Source organism: Zerene cesonia, chromosome 11 (assembly GCF_012273895.1).
Source record: "Zerene cesonia ecotype Mississippi chromosome 11, Zerene_cesonia_1.1, whole genome shotgun sequence".
Lineage (NCBI taxonomy): Eukaryota > Metazoa > Arthropoda > Insecta > Lepidoptera > Pieridae > Zerene > Zerene cesonia.
Window position 1 is genome coordinate 1,065,041 of NC_052112.1, and position 17,439 is coordinate 1,082,479.

General features: G+C 35.4%; 2 protein-coding genes across 4 annotated transcripts in view; one reads left to right on the plus strand and one right to left on the minus strand.

The window, feature by feature from the left end:
* Positions 1-434: 434 nt before the first annotated feature.
* On the minus strand, positions 435-7,207 carry LOC119829908 (delta-aminolevulinic acid dehydratase). The gene is made up of 8 exons (XM_038352618.1): positions 7,080-7,207; positions 5,970-6,117; positions 5,290-5,506; positions 4,529-4,617; positions 2,609-2,752; positions 1,708-1,824; positions 1,108-1,201; positions 435-766 (listed from the first exon to the last, which is right to left on the minus strand). Exons 1-8 carry the CDS (start codon positions 7,205-7,207, stop codon positions 702-704), a joined length of 1,002 nt encoding a protein of 333 aa, XP_038208546.1. The 3' UTR covers positions 435-701.
* Positions 7,208-8,600: 1,393 nt separating this feature from the next.
* LOC119830208 (histone-lysine N-methyltransferase EHMT1) overlaps positions 8,601-17,439 on the plus strand; it is a 12,113-nt gene continuing 3,274 nt past the window's right edge. The window contains exons 1-16 of one of the 3 annotated variants that reach the window (XM_038353124.1): positions 8,601-9,509; positions 9,867-9,912; positions 9,988-10,094; positions 10,424-10,489; positions 11,039-11,116; positions 11,496-11,617; positions 11,956-12,158; positions 12,522-12,724; positions 13,200-13,408; positions 13,600-13,770; positions 14,316-14,554; positions 14,912-15,072; positions 15,313-15,474; positions 15,721-15,784; positions 16,518-16,651; positions 17,241-17,385. In XM_038353124.1, coding sequence (XP_038209052.1) covers positions 8,770-9,509; positions 9,867-9,912; positions 9,988-10,094; positions 10,424-10,489; positions 11,039-11,116; positions 11,496-11,617; positions 11,956-12,158; positions 12,522-12,724; positions 13,200-13,408; positions 13,600-13,770; positions 14,316-14,554; positions 14,912-15,072; positions 15,313-15,474; positions 15,721-15,784; positions 16,518-16,651; positions 17,241-17,385 — 2,850 coding nt within the window. In that variant the 5' untranslated portion in view covers positions 8,601-8,769. Of the gene's footprint in view, positions 9,510-9,866; positions 10,095-10,423; positions 10,490-11,038; positions 11,117-11,495; positions 11,618-11,955; positions 12,159-12,521; positions 12,725-13,199; positions 13,409-13,599; positions 13,771-14,315; positions 14,555-14,911; positions 15,073-15,312; positions 15,475-15,720; positions 15,785-16,517; positions 16,652-17,240; positions 17,386-17,439 lie in introns of all 3 variants that reach the window. The other 2 variants (XM_038353125.1, XM_038353123.1) reach the window with 2 other exon arrangements.

Here is a 17,439-nt window from a genome sequence, read left to right on the forward strand (position 1 = left end):
TGTTATTATGATTTAAGAGATAAACGAGTGATCACATTCCGTACAAAAGGTATATCAGATGTGAGCGACTATAATATAGCTTCTAACTTCTTATAGTGGTTTTCGAGTTCATACAACCAGAATTTAATCTTGAAACTTTTTTTTACCATCAAATCATTTGACATTTGGGGATAAGGCAATAAAATAAAATCAAACTATTAAATTTTTTATTGTAAGGCACAAATAACAACAAAAAATAATTGTACTTAACACCAACGATTGAGCAAATAAAATTTTGAAAACCAATTTCATAACAATATAACATATTTACATATAAGTACCACAATATACATATTAATTTTCATAAAAACTAATCTAATTTAGAGTCGACCAACACCAGTCACCAATCAATACCATATAGAGAGACATCGAGTAAATAATTTCACATATTGGGGGAATCCTTTCATTTTTTGATCATTTCAATTGCTGCAATGAAAACTTTATACATTTCAATGAGTATATTACCTATGATATGATTTACGGACAGCATTATGGAGATTTTCCAAAAATACAAAACATTTTAAGTACAAAGAGGCATATTACCAATATTTCCTTATATTTTGAACGATACGATATACATATATTAACAAAGAGTTATAGAAACTCCTTTCAAGTCATATAAAAACTGTCTGATTTTCACTTCTGGAAACTTCGAGAAAAAATCATTGCTTATTCGACAGTATGCTTAAAATTATTGGCGCGAAGTATGTGATGATGCAATCCGCACCTGTAACACGATTTATCATTATTAATATAAACAAATAACTTATCTTTAAATGCAATGTAACTTTCGTAGTTTACGATTCATATAAAATATCTATTTATAATATTTTTTTCTTGCTATCTAGTTAGTCCTTTTCTATTAAGTAAAATTATGAACACAAAATTTTACAGAGTTGCATACAAAATTTCCTCGTTTCCCTTCTGCCTTCTTTCTAATTATATGGTTGAGTATTTATATATCATTCAATCAGTAAGTTGGCCTTTTATGTTAAATTTCACTTAAGGTATCAGCGAGAAAAAATAATTTATATCAAAGAGAGACGGTTATAAAACCAAACCACTCACCGGCTCTGCGCATGCACACGAGGGTCTCCATGAGTGTCGTTTCCACCTCCTTGCTGTCTCCGCTGCGAGATATCATCGCGTATTCGCCGGATACCTGCATTTTCATAAAAATAATAACTATATTGTTTTTCTATATGGTTGTCACAATGGTTCTGCGGTTAAATGCTTTTTGTATAAGCAGTATGCATATATCGGATGTATGCTAATGCAAGCAAAACAAATTCAAATATAGTTAAAAATATTTTAATTTTAATTTGTAAGTATAGATTGATGAAAAATTAAAAAACACGAAAAAAATAATCAATAAATATGTACAAGTAAAGTTAATCATATCTATATCTTTACCACGTTTCAGCCCAATCTAATTTTATTGTTGTTGATAACTCAATTGAAAACAAAAATACGTACATTATATTATGTACTTTTGGTGTATATCATACAATTAATTTATTAATAAAATAAACAATTCAACAATTTCACAATTAATATAACAATTGTAACAATTATTTTTTATGCACAATTTTATACATTTTTTTAACTCTAAATTCGTTTTTTTCTCTCTACACCCGGCCTTTACCTACAACAACAACCACAACACACCTGATAAATGAACAGCGGATGGTTCGGGAAACTGTCCTTGGTCTGTCGCACAATGTCCAGGTATGGGAGACCAGGCTTCACCATCAGGAAATCGGCGCCTTCCGCCACGTCCCGGGCCTGGAAATTTCCACTTTCTTAATTACCAATTTCCTTCATTTTAGTAATCACTTAAACCGGTATCATCATCATCAGCCCATATATGTTCCCACTGCTGGGACACAGGCCTCCTATGAGGGTTTAGGCCATAATCCACCACGCTGGCCAAGTGCGGGTTGGCAGATGTCGCATGTCGTCGAACTTTTTTGATTCTTGGACATGCCGGTTTCCTCACGATGTTTTCCTTCACCGTTTTTAAGCAGTGGTGATGTTATCCACATGTGCAGATAAATTGAAAAATCAATTTATTTCCTGCACGCTCGTCCCGGTCTCGAACCTCGACTTATCGATTTTGTAGTCCGAGGTTCTCACCACTGAGCCACCACTGCTTTGCTGAGCCACCACTGCTTTGACAGTTTTTAAACCGGTATATTTGATTCAAAAGACATGTAGAATGTATCACATATAAGCGTATGATGTATGAAAATTATATACATTTACTAGCTGCACCCGGCAAACGCTGTTCTGCCTTACTCTTATCATTTAGGGGTATGAAAAATAGATGTTGGCCGATTCTCATAGATACGGTCAAGCCGTTTCGGAGGAGTATGGCAACGGAAACCGTGTGATATTTATATATTAGATTGTAGAAAAGATGGTCCTTACTGCTACCTGTGTTGATGCAAGTAAAGATGTTATTTTTTTTTTTTGAATTTTTGAAGATATGTACCTACTTCTTATAAACATGAACAACAAGGTATATTTTAATCTTAATGCTAAGAACACGCTAATGCTAGTATCTCACCGCAGCCCTAGCGGCGAGGGCGGAACTCCCGGGCGGCAGCTGGTAGCACTTCCTGTCCCCGGCCATGGGGGAGCTCTTCATCGTGTCCCTGAACGGTCCGTACATTGACGATGCGAACTTACAGGAGTATGATAACACGGATACCTTGAAAAAAATTATAAATTAACTAGCTGCACCCGGCAAACGCTGTTCTGCCCGACTCTTATCATTTAGGGGTATGAAAAATAGATGTTGGCCGATTCTCAGACATTCCCGATATGCACAAAAAATTTCATGAGATTCGGTTCAGCTGTTTCGGAGGTCTGTGGTAACTACCATTGTGACACAAGAATTTTATGAGATATCAAATATAATTTAAAAAAATTAATTTTCGGTCACGAGGCGGGATTCGAATCCGCGTCTTTCTGCCAAACCGTAGCAACGCATAGACTCCCGGCCACCCATGATCCCGCCTCTGTAAACGACCCGCGTTCCATCGATACAATATTGTAATCATCGAAATAATCACCTCAATAGATTATTAGTTTTTAATCATCTCAATAGATGGCGTGGAATGTCACTTAGGCACACGAAACGGAAAGGGTAGAAGAGCTTCAAGTACTGAGGCGGGATGACGCTTTTAAAGTTCGTCTATGCAAAATCTATTCGTTTAATAACGGAACCAATCGCTTGTACGAAAAAAAAAAACAAAAAAAACATGCGTTTATCATTAAATTCATACGGTTTTACGGTCATGATCACGACATTGGCACCACATTACCGGCGCGTAATTATTCATAAGCAATTCAAAAGCGTTGTTTATTCAATGTATTCGTTAATTGCTCGAATTAAAATCTGCATATTTATACTCCAATTCCGTGACTATGATTTACGATCAATACACTATTATACCATTGTTTTGAATATAATAACTTTATTGTTGTTTGTATGAAAAATTAATATAAAAATACTACTGTTTAAATACGTGACTCTGTTGTGCTTTCACATTTAAACCACAGCACCTATTTCGATCAATCATATAAAGTATTATTGCTGTTAGTAAGTCTCGTTATAACTCGAGAATGGCTAAGACGATTTTGATAATTTTAATTTTGATAGTCTCAAGATAAACCTTATGGTTTAAAAGGTCCAGGAAAGGTTAAAAGGTAAAAACATAAAAAAACGTGTCAAATTAATAATTATTTTTAACAAATAATAATTATTAATAAAAAAACCGCCTTAACATTGCCAGAACTAGGTCAAATTTAAATGGGACCACACGGATTACACCAGCATTCAAATAAAAAAGAATCATTATTCCAATTAATCCAAAAATTAACAATAAATCGGGGGAAGTTTACAAAAAATTTACATATATAGAGAGGATTCTTTTCTATCAAACCTGACTGAGGCTGAAATTTCAGTTTTCTTTTAAGATTACCACATTGTTTTGAGAAGGCAGAGTCACGTCGTTTTATGATAAAAACCAACGACCCAAGTTCAATGTAATATGATAATATCTTATCAATTATGTAATTATTGTAATAGCTACTATTCACTTATACTTTCATTTAGAATTACTAAATATAGATTCGTTCGCGCTAAATGAAATAATTTTTTCACCTACACTAAAATTGAATCAGCTTTCATTACCTACTTTATCATTGGCTATCTACCAGTTCAATACCTAATAAATAATCTTGTTATAATTGGTCCAGCCGTTTGTAAGATACGCCACAATACACAGATCGGAATTGTTCTTAATAAATATGGATTTTTGCTACTCTTTAAAGAATATACATATAAAAGAGTAATTTATTATTTTTATTTACATGTAATTTTATTTTCATACATATAAAAAGTGTTTTTTTTTTATTATTTATTTTAAAAACATCATAAAAGGCCGTTGAGCAAATATTAAAGTGATATCAGAAATCATACCTGATTCTGCAACTTGCTGCTCACAAGGGCATCCTTAATTCCCTTTATTCTATTGTCCATCATATCTGAAGGCGCCACTATGTGAGCTCCTGAAAATTGTAAGTCGTATTTAAATAAATAATTGTGTAATATTTATATACAGTATAGCATAGTATAAATTATTATATGAACTTTCAGTAGAGATTTCTTTGTGAAAGATAGATATTCAAAACATACATCAATAAATAATAAATTTGTCAAAACACACAATTGAAACTACATTATGTATCTCTTTTACATCTATATAAATAAACCTTCCTCTTGAATCACTCTGATATCTTTAAAAAAATCCATTGTATATTTTGAAGGATCTACAGAAACAAAGAAACAGACAGTGGGAACATTGCCTTTGTTTTATAAATGTAGGGATTTGTACATACTTCTACTACTACTATAATGGCGCAGTGACCCAAAAAGAGTCTTGGCCTCCGACAATAAGAGCCTCCATTTGATCCTATCCTGCGCCACCTCTTGCCAGTTTTTAGTCTGGATGGAGTGCAAGTCTTTCCTTACTTCGTCTTTCCATCTGTATCTAGGACGTCCGACCGGTCGACGACCAGATGGCTGTCCCAGGTACGCTCGTTTCACTCATTCTTTTCTACATGGCCGAGCCAGCGGAGTTTGTGTGATTTTATCTAACCGATGATGTGGGGCTCCGCCATCAAAACTTCCAGTTCTAGGGATTTGTACATACTAAATTGTAAGCCTAACAGTACACTAACCTGCCTTAGCATAAGCAAGGGCAACCTCCGCAATCCTTTTAACCGAGGCAGCATGGTCGATCACACCGTTGTCAAGCACTCCACAATGACCGTGGGAGGTGTATGGGCAGAGGCAGACATCACATGCAATGAGTAAATTTGCCAGTGCAGCCTTAATCTTCGGCAGTGCTTTTATTACAGGGTTTTCAGAACAGTCCGCACTTGAACCTGTAGGGTCCTGTAAGAATAAACATTGTAATAGAATTGTTAACCATTTGTGATTTCATTGGGTAAAGAAAATTTAATTATTTTATTATACGTTTGAGAATGGAAAGTCCAAATTGTTTATTAAATATTCCATTATAAAAGTACATAATATGTTATCATGTTCAATCCAACAAGTTCAAAAGAATTTACAAATAAAAAAAAAATGTTTTCAACCGACTTAAAAAAAATAGATTTGATAACCTCATCAATTCAACTGTATTTTTGTTTGTACTTGTTACCTGTTGACTGGAGGAAACGATTTTGATGATTGTTTTTTTTTATTTTTGAAAGCCAGTGCCTGCCATTTAAATTTATTCTAGTTCTGTCAATTTAAAGGTGGTTAAGTCTATCTACCTTACCTACTAAGTACTTAGTGATCGAATAGGACAATACATAAGCACAATTTTTAAAATATAACATTTCAAAAAATTCACCTTAGGTAATGTTTCAACAATTCCAAAAATAAGTATAGACTTGAGACCCCTCTCTACCAATTCAGTGAGAGCTGGGATCAACTTGTTAATACCGTATCTGAACACATTTGGCATACTCGACACAGGCTGTAGGGCATCTTCATCTTCCCTGAAAAAACAATAACTGTTTAGTACACAACAAGGAAATTATTAAATACTAGGCGCTAAGCCCGGCTCCGCAGATACCAAGATTCCTAGATCCAAGATTTTATATCGAGGGAGCATTTAATCGGGATAAAAATCCTGTCACCCATGGCAGCTAATACTCCCCTCTGTAAATTGTTTGTTTAACAATATATACATATTTATATATTTTTTTAATGAACTACCGACTGTAATATTTTTCTACATCATTGTGTTCTAATTTTTAAATGACAAACTTACAACATGATTGATATTCATATTGTTACTAGCTAAAAAAATACAAATAAACACTCTTTAGCATTTATAATATTTATAGGGATTTAAATAAAGTGTTTTAGAAAGAATTTATTGACAAACCAAAGTAAAAGCCATATCCATCCTATTAACCACATTCTTACACTTGCACAATATTTAAAGCTGGAAATATACATGTCAAGTGAAAGGAAGTTGTGTAGATTATGTCCTAATCCTATTTTTAACTTAGTTAATGTTTTAGAGACTAATGTATGAAGAACTGTATATTTAAGAAAATGATAATTTTAGTATGTAGATTAAAGTGATATTAAATAATTAATTAATTGGAAAAGAATTATTGTTTAGTTAGATAATTATCAACCATAAGTTTTTAAGCATTGCTCAGTCCTTTCTAGATTTATAGTAAAATATTCATCCCTTTAAAATTAGATATATATGTATATGGTATACACACAGAGTCTTTGTAGAAGGGATTATGTATCATCATCAGCCCATAAATTATGTTCCCACTGCTGGGACACAGGTGTTGTATGAGGGTTCAGGCCATAATCCACCACGCTGGTTGGCACTTGGCAGTGCCTGTTGGCACATGTTGTTTATCCCCTTAAGCAGCTTCAATTGAAGCACTATTTATTATAACTAGTATTGTATAAAGAAATAATTATTACTTACAGCAAAAATACTGGATACATAATATTGTGCGGTTCGATGCTCGTGTTTGGTTCTTGAAGTTTTCGCAAGGTAGCATGGAAGTAGCCTCCTTGGAGAACATGCTCAGGGCTCAAGAAAAGATCATTCATTTTTAATAATTAAAATAGTATGCCGTGTATAAGGAGAACGTAGAATAAATACTTGAATTCGCACTAACAAGTCTATACCGGTTATGTTAATAAACTAACATATCATGAATAATATGTAAAAATATTAACGACTTGTACACTTTTTCAAGCGTTTGCACTACACGAATGCTTCCACGAAATGATCTGCCCGTTTAAAATTAATATCCTTGTAAGGCTCTGCGTATTTAGGTTAAACTTAACTTATCAGCTGATGCTTACAACTTGTATGTTTGAGATCTATAAGAACAAGGTTTATGTAACAATACGCATCTACAAAATTATCTAACGGCCTATTCCATATTTACGAATCTCTTCGTTTATAACTTGAACTTTTGACTTTCTTTGATAATTAATTGATGATATTGTAAGTGAAGTAAATTGTTAGCAGACCTCTCGGAAGAACATTATTTCCGTTTGACGTAAGATACCTACTTGAAACATCAAAAGTCAGATTTCATTCGGTCTGACATAAAAAAAAATCAAAGATTTTACGTATCTTATTAAGTTTATTATCTATTAATTAAACGGCACTAAACAATATTTGATACCACTTTTACACACAACAAACACGTAAATAGTGCCCCCTCATGTCGTGTCTCGTCTTATTATTCGCGTATTTATGTTGAGAGTAATTTAAGTATATATCTTTATAATGTACCCTCAAAGAGCAAGAATGATAAACACTAACTTACTCTTATTATTACTGTACCATTTGAACTTACTGTTTACTTACTTGTTTACACAAGTACGTCTATAAATTGCCTGATTCCTAATATTCTTTGGCTTGTATAGTTGACAATAAAAAGTAATATAATACTATATTGACAAGTAGTGCTCGTTTACTATTTTCACATTCTCCATGTTCGTGTGTGAGTGGTTATTGAATGTACCTACTCGTATACCTACAAAGGTTACGTTGAAAGTTTCTCGTGAACGGACTTCCTCATTGCGCTACTCAGTCATATGCATCATCAGCATGGCTGTATGCTAAATGGTTTCATCGAAAGTTCCTCGTGAACAAGACTTTCATAGCGCCTGTATTTTTCTAGTCACATGCATCATTAGCGTGGCTGTATGCCAGAATGAGTAGCAAAAAATATAAGTCAGTAGTATTATACTAGTTTTTAGTCTGTCCGAAGAGTAAATAATACAGGTCTGTCGTTGGTCTGTCAATGTCAAAATATGACGCTATGAAGTTCTTTGGGAGCTAGGATGTTTTATTATTTTTTGAATAAAATTAATAATTAAAGAAAATATATTCATAAGAAATACATAAATATTTTTCATACCTTAAATTTAATTAAAATGCTGTAAATTTATGTCTATCTATTTAAGCTATATAACTTATATATGCAAGGATATTATAATCTAAATTGTTTACAGTGAATTATTATAATATTTTAACTAAATAAAAACAATGTAAAGTATACATTGTTATTTAGTAAAATTTATTAATTATTTCAAAAGTTAAGCGAGGCCACCTTTACCTCGACCTCGTCTGAATAGCCACAACCTTGAGCAACATGTACGGCGAAGAGGACGGCGCCTCGAACAAGAAAAAAGACAAAACCGACACGTCGCCAGACTGTACTATCGTGAAAGTGGAGAATTCTGAATCACCTACGAAAGAATCCGACGATCCAAAACCGCGTATCGTGTTAACTTTTCGCTCCGACAAATCGGGTGCAAAAACTAGCAACATGAAGATAGTTTCCAAGGAAGAAAAACATGAAGAAACGCCGAGACGTTCAAGTCGCACTCGAAATGCCAAATGTGAGTCTGACGATGACAGTGAACTTGTCTCACCCAAAAAAGAAAAAGTTGTATCTGAAAGTGAAGAGACGTCGGATAGCTCGCGAACGAAACATTCCACGCGGCGTCGCGGGAGAGAGTCCTCCGATGTTATTGCCAATGCAATCGCTCGAAAAGAGAAGTATAATGAAGCTGCATCAACATCTACCAGACCTACCCGTAGAATCAAGCCAACAGCTAAGGTACTGGCTAATGAAGAGTTACGTATAGGACTAGAATCGCAGAACATTACTCGACTTGATACATCAGATAAAACTGTGGAAGAGGGAGTCAGGACACGCAGGTCTGCACACAGGAATGTTGATCAAGTGGAAAAGAACAAAAGAAGAGTGGAGGAGAGCATAGGAGATGAGAGTGACAATTCAGAAATGAAACTCAAACATCTGTGTGAATTGGGACTCAAATCTGTGGAGCAGAAAGTTGATGAGGAATCTGCCGAGGCTGACAACAGGTAATTGTTATTTAAATTAACTTTTGTTGTATGTAGTTTTCAATTTAAAATAATTTTATCTTTTTTAAGAACTTTCTGTGTATATTGTATACAAGTATATAATATACACAGAAAGTTCTTAATAATTAAAATAGTAGACTTAATATATAAAGATACATATACATATGTACTTTAAAGTCACATGTATTTAAATTAACAGACAACTACGGGCAAGTCTATTTCCATTTTTTATGACACTCAAATTGTTCATGACTCTATATTATAGCTCACATGCAACAATCCTCATTCCCTGTACATTTTGTAAACACAATTACCATATTTGCACACAGCTTTAATCCCATGCTATTTCCTTTTCAGGGAAACAGAGGGCGATAACGAGGAGTGCGAAGACGACGACACAGAGGTGATAGTTAAACTATTAGAGGCAGACGAGGAGAGCGGCAGTGCCAGCAGCGGAGATTACTTCTTATGTTCTGAGGGTGCTTCGCAGGTGGAGCGGCCGCGGCGCTCGAGGCGGCTCAACTCGATGCCCGGCGGCAATGAGAGCGACCGCTCCTCGCCAATACAAGTGGAGGACGAACCTTCGTGAGTTGAGCATCCATTTCTGTAATATTACAGTTAAATTTTTTTATACATTGAAATGGTACAAATCTTTCTATGCTTGAAATATCGTATGCAATAAATTTGCCTGAATGCTGATTTGGTGATGGAAACATGAAACATTGGTTTAAATGTAATTTGTATAAAATGTATTTCTAAACGCATTATGGTGATTGGATTGATAGTATTTCTATGGTTTGATATGGTAGCAAAAGTGCTTCAGAACTTCTTAAGTCCTAAATCATAATAAAAACCAAGTTTTATTATGATTATTTGGACTTGGGTCGTCCTTTTATGCTATACATCATTTGTAGGATGTCCACTAGGCGTTCATCAAGAAGGGATAGAAAAAGGGTTTATTACTATGAAGAAATACCACAGTAAGTATTTTTCTTGTATATTAATGATTATTTTAACAATAAACTACAGGGCAAAATGTGAGAACCAGACCAAGCTTTAGTATGTAAAAATAATTCTCAAAACCAGTTAACCTAATCGAAGGAAACAGCAATCTCAAGAAAAAAATACAGTTGAAACAACATCCTTCTTGAAATCAATTTACCACTTTAACTTATGTTTATAGTGTTAATAATTGTATTTTTGAAATTATATAAGACTAGCTGCGCCCTGCGGTTTCATCCGCGTATGTCTGTATCCTGTAGGAATATCGGGATAAAAATTTGCCTATATGTTACTTCAGTTCTTCGGCTATCTAGGTACCAAATTTCATTGCTATCGGGTAACAAACTTTCGCTATTATAATATTAGTAAGACTTAACCAAAATATGTACAGTACAATTATTTTTGTAGACTATTGAATAATTGTTATTTAATGAAACTATTTCTGGTGTATTTATCATAGCCGAACACAACATCTCAATATTGCTTTTTAACCGTTTTTTGTAATGTGACTGTCTTATACAAATCAGAATGTCAGCACCAAAGAGGCAAAGGACCAATTCGTCAAGTGTAGAGGAGGGACAGTGGGAACATGAAGAAGATAACAGGTGATCATTTACTTTCTCCCTTTTTAGCATACGCAGCCACACATAATTGTTAAGTGTAATTTTTTTTTTTTTTTTCTCTTATTTTTTTTTTTTTTATTGTATGCTTCTGTTTTCTCTGTTTGATCTGTTGTGTAAGTGTATGTATGTGTCAAAATAAATGTTTTTCTTTCTTTCTTTCATTTATTGTTAAGGATTCTTTTAAATTTTTAACCCAATATTTTTTAGAAAACACTGAATTTCCACCCGCGTTGTCGCTCGCGTGCGTTGATATAATACAAGTTTACTATAGTTTAAATGTTCTCGTTTGAAATTAAATCGGCCCAGTCGTGTTCGAACCTTCGTTCTTCTTATGTTAAATAAAAAAAAAATATGTCTATAGTAATTCAGCGGGTGCAGAAGAAGGTCCAGTAGCAGCCAGTCCTACGGGAGCATTGGCTGTATTTGCTGTGTGTCAGTGTGAGGATACGACGAACATCTATGCCGCGCCGTCAGAACTCACAGGCAAGTGTATACTCGAGAGAGAAAGATAAAACTGATCTATCGCCTCTCAATCTAGTAAGCTTCAAATTTCTGTCAAGTGTTTAATAAGCAAACAAATAATTTATTATTATTGCGACCATCTATAAGCAGGATTTTCAGACTTTTAGAAAGAGAAATATCCTCTGTCTTTGTCTGCTGATAAAATAACGTTTGAATTCTTTTGTTGGAGATATTTTTTCATAATGTACATACATTAACGTTTCGTATGTAAACAACGAAAGAGAATCAAAGAAGGTATTTCTGAAACATCAAATATAATCGTTCCTTCATTCTTTTTTTAAATTTTTTGTTTTACACAGAGCCAGTATTCTGTCAAGCGATCGAAATTGTCGATGGTATGCGGGTGGGGTGCTCGCACAAGGCGCAGCGCGAGGAGGACGGCGGCCTCTCGAGCATGCGCAGGGCGGGCCCGAGGGCGCCATACTTGCTGCTGTGCAAGCTGCACGCGGCGCAGATGGACAAGCACATGTGCTGTCCCGCTTGCGGCTTGTTTTGTACGCAGGTGATTTGTCGTTGAATTTCTGTTTACGGTCTATGTTTGAGTCACACGGGACTTCTTTGGTTGATTCTTAAAGTTATTTTTGTGGATTTTTGTGGCTCCCTCGCCTGAAAGGTTTTTATACATTGATTATTTAAGGTTAAATGCTTAATCTATATGTCATATTAAACTTTTCTTTAATTATTTTACATAACTTATATATTTACAACATACTCTTAGTTATTTAGACAGTCTAGTGTGGAAATAAATATTTATATCTCTTCCTTATTATAATTTATGTATTATATTGTAATATGTTATTTATATAAAGATAATATATCTTTACAATAAAATACATAATGTAAATCTTATATATCCCCTCCGCAGGGCATCTTCAACCAATGCTCCAAGAACCACCTGTTCCACCTGGAATGCGGGGTGCCGTACAGCGACGCGCGCCCGGCGGGCTGCCCGCACTGCGGCGTGCACGCGTCGCCATGGCGACCGGTCAACAGGGCCTGCGCGAGGGTGCAGGTTAATATGACCTGCTCGAATAAACGGGTCTACCTGCCGGACCAAAGGGAGCAATGGTGTGTGCTGGTTTATGTATATTTTTAGACTAGCTGACCCGGCAAACGCTGTTTTGCCTTACTCTTATTATTTTGTGGGTATAAAAAATAGATATTTAGCGATACAACTAAAATTTCATAAGAATCGGTCCAGCCGTTTCGGAGGAGTATGGGAACGAACATTTTTACATTAGAATTTTATGTATATTAGATTAGAGACCACTGACTGAGGCTGATATGGTAAGTAGTCAACATATGAGATATTGATGTACTAGTTGCAAATGGTCTTTAAGAAGTTGGTAATGGACTTAATTTATGTACAATTAAAATTATAAAGAGAAAACTATCGTATTTTTATATGTTTGTAAAGTTTTCATGCAATAACCACTGGATCAATCAAAAATTCTTTCACTGTTAGAAAGCTGCAACTTCACGGGAAAAACCTAAGCTAAGCTTTTTCATAAGAAATTAATTTAATTAAACCTATTTTTTTCAGTACACCAGCATACCTCAGCTTCTCAACCATCGAAGAGTCAAAGCTGGATAGCGGTCCCATAATTCCAGAGGACCTGATGCCTCACCTGCCCGATTTGGAGAGACTATGTGATTCTGTGAAATTTGATACTCAAGCAGCCTTCACGGTATACAAGTTGTATGAAGGAATAATAGCTGGGGAAACTGTTGAGCAGCTGATGCCGAAGATTGGTGAGCCACAATGCTTAAAATATTTTTTTATCTTACTTATATACTTCTCTAAAGTTGTAAGATAGATACTTGATTTATTATTCATAATTGTATTGTCTAGACTCCAAGTTAAATGCCATCATCATAAATTATCTCATCATTATTAAACGATTTTCAATAACTAATTTTCCCATAACCTGGGAAATGTCTAGTGACGCGCGATCTCCTTAACACGCCAATAAGCGACATAGAGGGCGGCACGTGTGTGCACGCGGCGGCGGTCAGCGGCCGACTGACCGCCCTCTGTCTTCTGCAGTACGCCGGCGCCAATCTGGACGCGGCGGATGCTGCGTCTCGCACTCCCCTTATGAGAGCTGTTCTCGGTGAGTTAACTGTTTGTTATTTCCATTGATTATTAGGAAAAAACACATTTGAGTTAAGAAAAATGTTTATGGCTTTGTATGTAGCATTTAAAGTAACCAATTAAAGTGTCCTGCATTACATTATAACACAAAAAAAACTTGAACATAAAAATGGATATGTGTGTTAATACTTGCACAGAACTTTTTTTTTTTAATTATAATAATTTAAAAAATAATTTATCATTAAATTAAAAGAAACCTCATTTATTAAATACCAGCGGTCCGCCCCGGATTCGCTCGTGGTACATATATAGACTATAGCCTTTCTCAATAAATGGACTATCTAACTCTGAAAGAATTTTTCAAAGTGGACCAGTAGTTCCTGAGATTAGTGCGTTCAAACAAACAAATAAACTCTTCAGGTTTATCAAATAGTATTATGGATTATAATGGATATTTAGTTAGAAAAACGACTCTAAATCACATACTTACCTATTTCTGCAATAGATAAAGCTATTTTATATTTTAGATATTGGTAAGTGTAATAACTTATATCTCCATTCCAGCCTTACTTGAAAAAGAGACGCCCGAAGAGATGGCCGTGGAGATTAAAGAAGATGACATAGACATTAAAAAGGAAGATGAAGAGGATGTGGAGGTCAAAAGGGAAGCAGAAGGGGAGGAGATTGATGATAAAGCAGCAATAAAAGAGGAGCCAGAGAAGAGGGACGCTAAAGTGAAAGAGGAGGATATCTTGAGAGCTATCAGATACCTAATCGCTGCTGGGTGCGATGTTAATGTGCAGGTCAGTTACAGAGATATTTATAAAATAAGTTTTGAGTATTGGATAGAATTAATAACACACCTCTTTACAAGATCAAAATTTACATTTGATAGCTGTAACACTGTGATAGCTTCTCTACAACTTAATAGATTGATGATCTCTTTTACATCGATTGTAATATTCATAACTCATGCAATGATCCAATAGGATGTTTTGTTTGTTTATTAAAAAATGCTACATTTTTACACTGATCTTTAGTATCTATTTTAATGATGAACAATTCTATCATTATGGCATATCATATTCTTTTAATGTTCAGACATAAAAATCTCGCGTGTGTTTTGAACCGATTGTCAAACCTTCGATCTCCACCTGAAGGGTCCCGAAGGCATGACCGCGCTGCACATGGCCGCGCAGCACGGCGGCGGCGACGTTGCCGCGCTGCTGCTGCGCGGCGGTGCCGTGGCGGACGCGCGCGACGCGGGCGGCTGGACGCCGCTCGTGCGCGCCGCTGAGAACAGCCACGCGGATGTTGCGAGGTGAGTGTGAAGGGGGGGAGGGGGGCGGCGACGTTGCCGCACAGAAGCAACGCGACGTTGCCGCACGTGGATGGCTGGACAGACATTTTTTTTTTAGTTTTTTTCCACCTCTCTCATCAACCCATGCTGATACTGGGGTTTAATAAATCTTGCTTACATTGATTGAAACAAAATTCATAGAAATGAATTTCAAAATTCATTAACTGGAAATTCATATAAATAAATAAAATAACTTGTCAGGTTGCTCCTAAAGCACGGCGCAGACGCGAGCGCAACGGACAACGAAGGCAACGGCGTCATCCACTGGTGTGTACTCGCCGGCGACGCGAGATCGCTGCAGCTGCTGTTGGACGCCGCGTCACATATTGTGGACACGACCAACTCGCACTGCGATACGCCACTGTACGTATATGTGACCTGTGATGATTGTGGATCGATTTACGATTCTGTGTATAAGTTGGGTCAATAATGGATGCAAATGAATTTTTCGTAACCATATTATGACATTACTACTTAAATTCATGGATCATCAAGACTGTCACAAACATAATTGAATCAAATATATCGATTTTTATAATATATTTATTTATATAATATATAATATATCGAATAAATAAAAAAATCACTCTATTAGCATTTCTTTTTCAGACATATCGCAGCTCGGGAGGGACACTATGCTTGTGTCGTGGTGCTATTGGCGAGAGGAGCAAGGGTATGTTAATAGTACACCTTGATAATACTACAATAATTATTTTTATCATATAACTTACAAAAAGATAACAAATATTTAACACTTTGTTGTCGTGCGTAAAATAACCTTAAGGCATTCTGGTTTCTTCTAATATTTTAAAATCTAAATTTTGAGTGATCATTCGGTTTATATATATTAAAAAAAAAAATGTTTTGAAAAAACTTGACAAACACCAGTACCTACAATATCATATAGGTTTTTTTAATATTAATTAACAAACATTCTGTGTCGTCGGAACATAATTAAATTATAAAATTTATATTGTATAATATATTATGGCCTACACAAATCACACTTGATGCATTCTATATTACTTAATTATTCTGTTTGGTTTCAAGCTGTTTTCAAGTTTGATAGAAAATTGTCGTTATTTGGTCCTATTTTACAATTTGCAATGGTATTTCAATGAAATTCAGTGGATAGTCTAAGTTCCTTAAATGTGCTTACACTTATAAACTGAGTGTATCACTTTTTTGTACTAAGTTAATTTGGACCTTTCTTTTTATAACAAATCTTTATTATTATTTTATACTCTTAGCTAGTATAAATACATGTATTTTCTTTCTTACTACCACGTCAACGAACATCCTTTCAAAAAAAAAAAAAAATTCATTCGAATTTAGAACCTACTTCGCTCTCGAAACGTCAGTTGAGAAATTAATCATCTTTAATTAATTATGTTACTACCAAACAGACGGACATAGAGAACGCATCGGGCGAGCTGGCGGCGCAGGTGAGCGCGGGCGAGTGCCGCGGCGCGATCGTGCTCAACATGCGCATGGCGCTCGCGACCGCCGGCCCCTCCGCTAAGCGCCGGGTTCTCGTTCAGTTAGTATCATTATCTTCTTATCCTTACCTACTAATCCTACTAATATTATAAATGCAAAAGTTTGTAAGGATGTGTGCGTGTGTGTGTGTTTGTTACTCTTTCATGCAAAATCTATTGAACCAATTGCAATGAAATTTGATACGTAGACAGCTGTACAAATGGAATAACATATAGGCAAGTTTTTATCCCGACATTCCTACGGGATACGGACTTGCGCGGGTAAAACCGCGGGGCGCAGCTAGTATTTTTATGTGTGTGACAAGTGCTTGCTTGTTATCCAGTGAATATATAGATTGTCAGGCAATAAAAGGAATATATATATATATGTATATAAAAGGAATATAAACAGGCTTAAATTTGAGATGGAATAGACGAAATGGCTTGTTACAATAACTACGTTTATTATGTACAAATGCGAATTTGTATTATTTGGTACATTTATAATTGACTTCTTTCTTTTTTCTTATTTAATATTGCGTACAATTCCTATGAAATTCCCTTTATTTTAACAAGATAAATAAAAAAAAAACTCTACCCCCGGTTGGTTATGTGAACTATTTGTAACAATAAGAAACGTAATTGTTTCAGCGATATATCAAACGGACGTGAACCGTACCCGGTGCCAGTGATCAATGAGGTGGACGACGAGCCGGCGCCCGCCGACTTCACGTACGTGTCTCAGCACGTGTACACCGAGCACGTGCACATCGACCGCACCGTGCAGAGTCTGCAGGTGAGCTGGTGGTACACCTGGGGGGAGGTGTGATGTAATTTTAATTAGAGATGC

Bases quoted from the DNA above. Each gene is read 5' to 3' on its own strand.
- LOC119829908 (XM_038352618.1), bottom strand. From the start codon at position 7,207: ATGAATGATCTTTTCTTGAGCCCTGAGCATGTTCTCCAAGGAGGCTAC. The intron at 1,825-2,608 runs GTGAGATACTAG...GGAAATTTCCAG, and splicing joins CCCTCGCCGCTAGGGCTGCG to GCCCGGGACGTGGCGGAAGG. The intron at 767-1,107 runs GTGAGTGGTTTG...ATCGTGTTACAG, and splicing joins CGTGTGCATGCGCAGAGCCG to GTGCGGATTGCATCATCACA.